General features: G+C 38.4%; 1 protein-coding gene across 1 annotated transcript; it reads right to left on the bottom strand.

Moving 5' to 3' along the window:
* Positions 1–3,439: 3,439 nt before the first annotated feature.
* Positions 3,440–5,970, bottom strand: LOC117315610 (ATP-dependent DNA helicase RecQ-like). Its single transcript, XM_033869872.1, is given in 4 exon segments — positions 3,440–4,355; positions 4,358–4,377; positions 4,782–5,016; positions 5,722–5,970. Coding segments are annotated over 4 exon segments (1,158 nt in total). The 5' UTR covers positions 5,840–5,970; the 3' UTR covers positions 3,440–3,570.
* Between the last annotated feature and the right edge of the window lie 4,731 nt (positions 5,971–10,701).

Here is a 10,701-nt window from a genome sequence, read left to right as displayed (position 1 = left end):
GGACAAAACTTTTGTGATTGTCTCTATTGTACTGTATTTCCCACACAAGTAGTGGTCATTGGCTCCTCCTAAGTAATGGTTGTAGGTTCCTGCGTGATGGTCTAAGGGTTCTCGGTTATGTTGGTAGGCTTCCAGGTAATGATCGTAGGCTCCTGAGTAATGGCTGTAGGTTCCTGGGTAATGGTTTTAGGCTTTTAGGTAATGGATGTAGGCTTCTTGTTAACGGTCATAGGCTGTTAGGTAATGGTTGTAAGTTACTGCATGATGGTCTAAGGGTTCTAGGTTCTGGTGGTACTGTTCTGGGTAGTGGTGGTAGGCTTCTGGGTAATGGTGGTAGGCTTCTGGGTAATGGTGGTAGGCTTCTGGGTAATGGTGTTAGGCTTCTGGGTAATGGGCATTTGTTCAAAACTTTTGTCCGAATTCAACAGGTGTGCAAATGTGCAGGCATGTGTCAGTGTTCCATGTTTTTAGGTTAGTGTAATTGCACTAGACTATCAAAGTTGTGTCAGCACTCTCCTTTGGAAACGTTGATGACTAAACCTCTCTTGCATCTATTATCCAAATGGACAAAACTTTTGTGATTGTCTCTATTGTACTGTATTTCCCACACAAGTAGTGATCATTGGCTCCTCCTAAGTAATGGTTGTAGGTTCCTGCGTGATGGTCTAAGGGTTCTCGGTTATGGTGGTAGTGTTCTGGGTAGTGGTGGTAGGCTTCTGTGTAATGGTGTTAGTCTTTAGCTAATGGTGGTAGTCTTCTGGGTAATGGTTATAGGCTTCTAGGTATTGGTGGTAGTCACCTTGGTAAAGGTTGTAGGCTCCTGCGTGATGGGCTTATGGTTCTCGGTTATGTTGGTAGTATTCTGGGTAATGGTTATAGGCTTCTAGGTATTGGTTGTAGTCTGATGGGTAATGGTTGTAGTCTGCTGGGTAATGGTGGTACTTTTCTAGGTATTGGTTGTAGTCTGCTGGGTAATAGTGGTAGGGTTCTGTGTTATGGTCGTAGGGTTATGGTGGTAGGCTTCTGGGTAATGATCGTAGGCTCCTGAGTAATGGCTGTAGGTTCCTGGGTAATGGTTTTAGGCTTTTAGGTAATGGCTGTATGCTTCTTGTTAATGGTCATAGGCTTCTTGGTAATGGTTGTAAGTTACTGCATGATGGTCTAAGGGTTCTAGGTTCTGGTGGTAGTGTTCTGGGTAGTGGTGGTAGTCTTCTGGGTAGTTATGGTAGTGTTCTGGGTAATGGTGGTAGGTTTCTGGGTAATGGTGGTAGGCTTCTGGGTAATGGTGATAGGCTTCTGGGTAATGGTGTTAGGCTTCTGGGTAATGGGCATTTGTTCAAAACTTTTGTCCGAATTCAACTGGTGTGCAAATGTGCAGGCATGTGTCAGTGTTCCATGTTGTTATGTTACTGTAATTGCACTAGACTATCAAAGTTGTGTCAGTACTCCACTGGTCGTCCACAACATTGCTGATAGAACTAGTATTACATAAGTCCCTCTCCTTTGGAAACGTTGATGACTAACCCTCTCTTGCATCTGTTATCCACATGGACAAAACTTTTGTGATTGTCTCTATTGTACTGTATTTCCCACACAAGAAGTGGTCATTGGCTCCTCCTAAGTAATGGTTGTAGGTTCCTGCGTGATGGTCTAAGGGTTCTCGGTTATGGTGGTAGTGTTCTGGGTAGTGGTGGTAGGCTTCTGTGTAATGGTGTTAGTCTTTAGCTAATGGTGGTAGTCTTCTGGGTAATGGTTATAGGCTTCTAGGTATTGGTGGTAGTCACCTTGGTAAAGGTTGTAGGCTCCTGCGTGATGGGCTTATGGTTCTCGGTTATGTTGGTAGTATTCTGGGTAATGGTTATAGGCTTCTAGGTATTGGTTGTAGTCTGCTGGGTAATGGTTGTAGTCTGCTGGGTAATGGTGGTAGTTTTCTAGGTATTGGTTGTAGTCTGCTGGGTAATAGTGGTAGGGTTCTGCGTTATGGTCGTAGGGTTATGGTGGTAGGCTTCTGGGTAATGATCGTAGGCTCCTGAGTAATGGCTGTAGGTTCCTGGGTAATGGTTTTAGGCTTTTAGGTAATGGCTGTATGCTTCTTGTTAATGGTCATAGGCTTCTAGGTAATGGTTGTAAGTTACTGCATGATGGTCTAAGGGTTCTAGGTTCTGGTGGTAGTGTTCTGGGTAGTGGTGGTAGTGTTCTGGGTAGTTATGGTAGTGTTCTGGGTAATGGTGGTAGGTTTCTGGGTAATGGTGGTAGGCTTCTGGGTAATGGTGGTAGGCTTCTGGGTAATGGTGGTAGGCTTCTGGGTAATGGTGGTAGGCTTCTGGGTAATGGTGTTAGGCTTCTGGGTAATGGGCATTTGTTCAAAACTTTTGTCCGAATTCAACAGGTGTGCAAACGTGCAGGCATGTGTCAGTGTTCCATGTTGTTAGGTTACTGTAATTGCACTAGACTATCAAAGTTGTGTCAGCACTCCACTGGTCGTCCACAACATTGCTGATAGAACTAGTATTACATTAGTCCCTCTCCTTTGGAAACGTTGATGACTAACCCTCTCTTTCATCTGTTATCCAAATGGACAAAACTTTTGTGATTGTCTCTATTGTACTGTATTTCCCAGGTGGTAGGCTTCTGGGTAATGATCGTAGGCTCCTGAGTAATGGCTGTAGGTTCCTGGGTAAAGGTTTTAGGCTTTTAGGTAATGGATGTAGGCTTCTTGTTAACGGTCATAGGCTGTTAGGTAATGGTTGTAAGTTACTGCATGATGGTCTAAGGGTTATAGGTTCTGGTGTTAGTGTTCTGGGTAATGGTGGTAGGCTTCTGGGTAATGGGCATTTGTTCAAAACTTTTGTTTGGATTCAACAGGTGTGCAAATGTGCAGGCATGTGTCAGTGTTCCATGTTGTTAGGTTACTGTAATTGCACTAGAATATCAAAGTTGTGTCAGCACTCCACTGGTCCACAACAATGCTGATAGAGATAGTGTTACATTAGTCCCTCTCCTTTGGAAACGTTGATGACTAAACCTCTCTTGCATCTGTTATCCAAATGGACAAAACTTTTGTGATTGTCTCTATTGTACTGTATTTCCCACACAAGTAGTGGTCATTGGCTCCTAAGTAATGGTTGTAGGTTCCTGCGTGATGGTCTAAGGGTTCTCGGTTATGTTGGTAGGCTTCTAGGTAATGATCGTAGGCTCCTGAGTAATGGCTGTAGGTTCCTGGGTAATGGTTTTAGGCTTTTAGATAATGGATGTAGGCTTCTTGTTAACAACAAAATTATGGTTGCTATGGCAGTTTATATCCATCAGAACAAACAAAGAAACTGATGTTATTGTGAGAGTGTTATTGAATGGTTTCTCACAGGAAATAATCTCTGCAAAAGTGATCATGACATAGTGAGAGTGTCACTATCCCTGGCATTAAATATAATCTCTGTGAACAATGGTCTTAAGAATCTTCTTTATACAGCAACAGAATCCACAAGAATGATGTGTATGTCACTAGATGCAGCGAATTGCTTAAAATCACACTTGACGGGAGAAATCATATATACAGTCAGTAATGACGAGTCATTTTCTGCTACAAATGGAGCAACAATGTTCCTTTGGTCCTGAAAAAACAACACTTTCAAATCCAAAGTAATTCACAAGAATAATTCTATAACATGTTTCACTTTCACAAAACTTCCTCATTTCTTCTGTCATACCGATTCTGTTTTTTGCAATATCATTTTTGTTGTAAAAAAGAATTGCCACTGACGGTTGTCCAACACGTCCAGCACGACCGATTTCTTGTAGGTATTTCTCCAGTGTTGTTGGGGGCCTGCAATGAATGATACGTGAAACACTAGGGGCATTGAGCCCCATTCCCAGTGCAACAGTTGCCAAAACTAATCTAACTTTAGGGGTTTCTTTGGTCAGTTCCTGAATAATGATTTTCTTCATGGACTCTGCATAATCTTTGTGGTATTGAGCATATATTCTATTCTGTGGGATTTCCTCACCATCGTAGCTGGCACCCTTAAGTTTATACGAAAGAAACTGATAAAAATAAGACAATGCTTCCAAACTTTCCACATACATTATGGTCACTGGAAAATGAACTCCTTTTTCCAGCAATTCTGTTGCCACAGGTTCTATCAAGTCATCAAATTTGTCAAATTTATGAATGTTTGGCAATCTGTTTCTAATGTCTATAAATATGTTTGGACGATCCACATTCTCACTGATAACAAGTGGAATTTTCAAATTCAGCTCTTTAGCTAGACTTGCAATTGATTTGGGTGTAGCAGTTGCTGTCAGAATTAAATGCAAAGCCTTCTCTAGAATGCACATTAACTCCCCAAGCTTCTGGATGCAGGACGGAATTCTTCTCCCCTTCAAATAACAAGAAAAAAAAAGATTAATTGCAGTTGACATTAACAAATATAGAACAAGATTAATTTGTAATTGTTTGTCGCCGCCTCTTTCCTGCTTTGTCGATAAATTTCCCAAAAAATGGCCTGGGGTTATAATTGGATATTCATTATTGTGATGATATCAATAACCCTGCAAAGTTTTAATTCAATCCGACATCAATGAAATTACAACAATTTTAATTATAGAATTATCAAAATTTACCATTTCTTCAAAATATATTGTTGAAGGCAAAGACTGGTTATTGCAACTTGATTTCTTTTTCAATAAGGACTGATTATACTCTAAAATATAAATTCTACCTCATTTTATTTTGCAACATTGCCCTAATGCTGATTTAAATGCAAATGTGTATTTATACATACCATTCTGAAACCATATGGACTTCATCTATGACTACTGCACAAATGATCTCTTGGTACAGTTGAGACCTAAGAAGTCGAGAAAATCTGGTCTTCAATAGTGCCTCTGGATGACAATAAATCATGCAAAAGTCTCCTCTCTCCAGTTGCTCAAATGGAACATCAATTTCAACATATTCATGATCCTGTTCCTCATCGTTCTCGCAATCCGCATCTTCATAAGTTGAGCCATGAGTACCTGTGAAACGTGAAACAGATGGGTTATTCAGGCTGATTTCACACTAGTCAGAACAATAGGTTATGTCATGCCTACTGGCGGTTTCAGTTGGTTTGGGTTATGTAAGTTTGAAAAACCAAAAAGTACTGGTGAGCTGATAACAATTGTCAAAGCAATGACAAATGAAAGGTACAATACATGTTACGGGAAAGAGTATTATTCAATCTTCATCTTGGTACATGACATTTTAAATTTGGTTGTTTTTAAATAGGATTGAAATTGACAATTACAGAGATACATATCTGGCCAAACCAACAAAGCCAGACCATCATCTGGACATAATTATTATATAACTTATCACTGTATCATGTGTACATCATCATGTATGAAAGGACTTATTTCAAACATGTGTGGTAGCATTGTGACAGTCACCTGTTTTTGTGTTTTAAATGACCATTATAATTTTTTCATGGCTGCCTGTCATAAATGTGTGCTTTTACTTGCATCTTACCAGATCTATAACAGACATGAGGGGATCCAAACATACAATACATAAAGCATACAATATAACCACAGGGACACGTTACAATAATAATGTATTTATAAAATATATGGGGGGTCGATATAAACATAACATGTTTATATCGACCCCCCCCCCCCCCCCCCCATATATTTTATACATACATTATTATTGTAACGTGTCCCTGTGATATAACTGACACATACCAGTGAAGTTCAAACTGCAAGCATTTAATCCCTTCTTCCTCTTTGCAATGACTTGGTCCTGGATTAGGGAACTCAGCGGGGACACGACTATCACGCTCATTGGTTTCCGTTTCTCCATTTTCAGCTGACAAAACCACGGTAAGAGCTGAAATATTACACTTTTACCGTAGCCTGTGGGTAATACCGACACACAGTCATGATCTTCGTACAATGCTCTCAACGTCTCAATCTGTTTCTCCTTCAATGTGATCTTCTTTTCTTTAAATAAAGGACAATTATCGAGAGAATACTTTAAACACTGTTCGAATGACGCCATTTTGGAGATCTATATGCACAGCGGAGACTCATCCATAATGAGTGATACGGCGACCGCATCACAATTGCACGGCGTTTATACATATCAAATACCGTGATACATCAGAGGTTAGATGACCGTAGAGAATCGGCCGAGGTGTTCCGAATGTTATAATTAGTTGAATAAAATGGCGACAACGTAGCAAGACGCTCGTTCTCGTTATTAAAATATATATTCCTCTCACAGCCTGTCAGCAACGACATATTACATGGTGGAGAATCTAAATCCGGTTTGGTGATCATCTACTATTATGTAACTTTTTATTGTGTATTAGCCGGTGTGGCCGGCGAGTCCGCCTCGGCTCGTCGGCCAGACATCAGACATTTCACGCCATGTGCTAAGTTGGAGGTAAGGTGTTACAGTGGACTTCAGATGAATTCACACTATCATATCCAATGACAGCATGTATCACTTAGTGACATTTATGATACAATGTATATCGGATATATATATATATTTATTGATGCAGGAAGAAACTTTCCGTGTTCCACTGTTTATGATGTCTTTTATATATTTCATACAATGTGCCATGACGTCACCAACATGATGATAGATGGAGGATCTGACTGTGACTACGGTCCGCGGTATCGTTTGATTGATTTCGTTTGTCTAAGGAAAAGTGTTCCTTTATCATGATTCGTACATTTAAACGATCCAGTATCCTGATTATTAAACCTGACGTCCAACCATGACCCCGGGATAATGCTGACGGTATTTCGCTGGATTCAGTTGTTGGCTTGTTGCAGTTATTTTTTTTTTTTCATTGTTAACATTTCATTTCGGTTCCAGTTCCAGTCTGACAACTTCAACTTATAATAGACTGGTCTACCTACAGATATCTGGACTTATCTGGACTCCATACCAATATTTGATACAGATGTGGATAAACACCCCCTTGACGATTTTGATCAACCTACAGATATTGATATTACCCAGAGATCTGAGGTTTGTCAAACGACAGCACAAATTCATCTGCTTCAAATAATACTGGAAAGCCCACCGGCCCAGTTTCATTAGGCAATAATATAAGTATAGATATTTGTCATGACATTGCTTACATTTGTAATACTATATTTTAAGATGATTTACATTGTATTTCTCATTGAACAAATGATTACTTTATTGAATTTCCTTATGTACATTGCAAGACGATTTGTCGTAGAGAAATGATTTATATTTGATGATCGAGTGATGAATATAATGTGCTGGTTTTGCATGAGTTTTATTTCACAATATACTGAAATGTATTAGAATATAACATTATCATTGCAAGTAATCACATATTGTATGGTTGTATTTGATATTTGATATGCTATTGATATAGCAGAGGAAAGTTAAGGTTCTTTGTTTGCTTTGTTTGAATATTTTTCATGGTTTACTCTATAACTGAAATTACATGGTATAGGTAGCACACTACAGTAGGACAGCCTGGCCATGGGCAATTTTTTTGTTAAGCAAATAACTCCTGTATTATGATATGCATAAAAAATGAAAAAAATAAATGTACACTATAATTGGTATATTCAGTATGAAGAAGTACATACAGGCTTCACATTTGTTAAAACAAAAATTAATAAATTGGTTCCGGATTTTAAATTTCCGGATTTTCCGCAAGTGTGTTTACACAGGAAATTTAGTTTTGCCTACAGCGAAAAATGGATGCCCACAGTAAAGGTGAGATAGCGGAAAAACTTAATTTACAACATATGTCGAAACAAGGTTAATTCTGTCTTTGGGATAGAGATATTTAATTTTAAATCGGTTTCAGAAAAAAAATTGTGTAGAGAATTGTGGTATTTTGGGTCAAATATCATAATATTTTGCAATTTTTGAGCATTTTTTAAGCTGTTACCATGGTATTCACAGCTCTAAAAATCACAGAAAATATCAGTTAACTTATCCTTCAGAGCTGTATTAAGATTGCAAATGTTGTACAGATTACAAATATATATACTTTATTGGAGTTTATATGTAGGGTTAACTGGCAATGTTTACATATCTAAGACATGTGTCATATTTTTCAAAATTGGGCATTTTTACTGTACACTGCTACCTATAATACATTATTGTACACAGCATAGTGATATTGCAAGTTAAAAGTTTATATATATGTACATGTATAAATAACAAAGTTAGTATTACCACCAAGGATTTACAATTTAGCATGTTACTGGTATTATTTTATTTTTGAATGACAAGCTTGATGGGTTTCAGAATGATAATCTGCATTTGATCTACTGTATCAAATGTAATCATTCTTGAGTTCATAGTTGAATACATGTGTACTGTATATAGCATCTTGTATAGGTACAAAGTGTATTTTATATCATTGTTGTATTTTAAAATGTGTATGTGCCTTAAGTTTTGATTTCTTGAATATTGTAGAAGTCATAAATATTTACTTAAAATTTAATACAATTCTTGTTAAATTACTGAAATTAATATCATTTTAAATGCAGCTTAATAACTTGTTTTTTTGTATGTGAAGTTCTTTTACCCATTCTATTAAGTCTGCATCCTTGTATTTGTCTTCCAGAATTGCGCAGCTGGAGGGAAGCTATAGGTATGATGTAGACTTGGTGTTGTGTGAGGGAGGTTTTCTTGCAGATTTACTCGCGTTTTTTTTATAGTTGCATTTAAATGAATAGTGTAAAATTCTTGATTTCTGTATATTCATGTCATGCAATCAGATATCTCACGACCAGTTGTTAATTTCACAGGGTTCAATTTTTAAGGGGGGGGGGGGGGGGGGGGGGGGGGGGGCATGTTATGTATATGGTGTTACTGGTCTGTGAGATATCTTATAGTATTATGGTCTAAGGGGAAATAACTCCATTCCAGATATTGTTGTTTATTTCTAATTTTGTTCTATTAGTTAGTACTTGATTCCGGATATGTTGGTCCGAGATATGTTTTCTAATTAGTTGAATAAAATGGCGACAACGTAACAAGACGCTCGTTCTCGTTATTAAAATATATATTCCTCTCACAGCCTGTCAGCAACGACATATTACACTAATGCAATTGATACTGGAACAAGGGAGATAACTCTTACAATGTACAAGGGATATAACTTTTACATAACTAATGCAGCACAAACATAACTAATAACAGTTACAGTGTAGACGTGTACAGAATATCTACATGTACCAGACATATGGCACAGTGTTTTAATATCTTACAAACAAATGTGTAGCACGTTCAGAATTATTCCCAATTAGATTAATTTTAAATTATACAGGCATCATGTGTGATTGTTCAATAGGTTCGCACAGGATATTTTGTCTGACGAATCATGGAATAATATGATGATTGCCGGTCAGCTGACGGGATGACTTGGTCAAATGCCAGGAATTGATATGATAATGCAGTTTCATCTGTCATTGATTTACGTACCCGGAAGTCTCTTTTTATCAACAAAGATGACATCTAACACAGAAATACAAATACTAACACAACTATTCTGCCGGAAATACATGTATATAGATATAATGCCCGATTATAGCGGTAGCTACAGCAACCATTGACTGTATCCGAAGTACTAAACTAGCAGTTTACGTTGGCAGCGACACGGTGGTAACACATTTTTCTTTCACCTAAGCGACCGGGGTTCGATTTCTCGATCGGATGTGAAAAGGGTTACCTTCCCGACCACGTGAGTTTCCCCCTAGCACTCTGGTTTCCTCCCTCGCGCGCTTCCATCCGTGCCAACAAGCGCGATTTATCTAATTTGTTATAACTTGTCTCGCAATTGTTGTACAACAATAAAGTTTACATTTTACAGTAGGAGTTATTTAATGACTTAATTAGATCTCTAACATCTGTTTCTGTAACGGAAACGTCACTATCGTCCTTTCGGTATTCGTGAAATACTGTGGTCATTCTTTATAAAGTAAATAGTTCACTAGATATTATACAATAAAATACTGGAAAGTTCATGAATATCAGTGCCTATTCTTCTACTATAAGCATGCAGAGGAGTATTATAATACCACTCGAAAGGAGACTAAATTTAAATCATTGTATCATCTCTTCTTTCTGAACAACTTGTTGTTTCCGATGAAATCGGCTAAGTTATAACCTTACGGTGAGCGTGATACCCATGTGAGGACGGTTTTTGTTTATGTTGAGGGAGAGAAAGGGAGAGAAGGGCAGAGACAGAGGGGGCATAGGGGGAGAGAGTGGGAGAGAAGGATGGCAGCAGAGGGAGGGGGGGAGAGAGAGGGGAGAGACAGAGGGGGGCATAGGGGTAGAGAGTGGGAGAGAAGGATGGCAGCAGAGGGAGAGAGGAGGGGAGAGAGAGAGAGGGAAGGGAGAGAGAGGGGAGAGAGAGAGGGAGAGAGAGAGGGGAGAGAGAGAGAGTCTCGTACATATACGTGTATATCTACCATCATGTGTCTGTCGGTTAACATATGCATGATCAAAGCTCTTATTTAATAAAATTATGGATTACGTGTTTTTGTAATATTATCTAAATATTTCTTCTCTGAAAAAACATGTGTATTGCTTACGTCCTACATTTAATAAACACGGATAAACCGTCTATGTATTAAAGTTCTTGTATTCGTTTAGAAAGACGACAATGTGATTGACACTATCGGTCTACTGATATACAGCCTAAAACA

Source organism: Pecten maximus, chromosome 17 (assembly GCF_902652985.1).
Source record: "Pecten maximus chromosome 17, xPecMax1.1, whole genome shotgun sequence".
Lineage (NCBI taxonomy): Eukaryota > Metazoa > Mollusca > Bivalvia > Pectinida > Pectinidae > Pecten > Pecten maximus.
The sequence above is the reverse complement of the archived record's forward strand: the minus strand, read 5'-3'. Positions and strand labels throughout refer to the sequence as shown.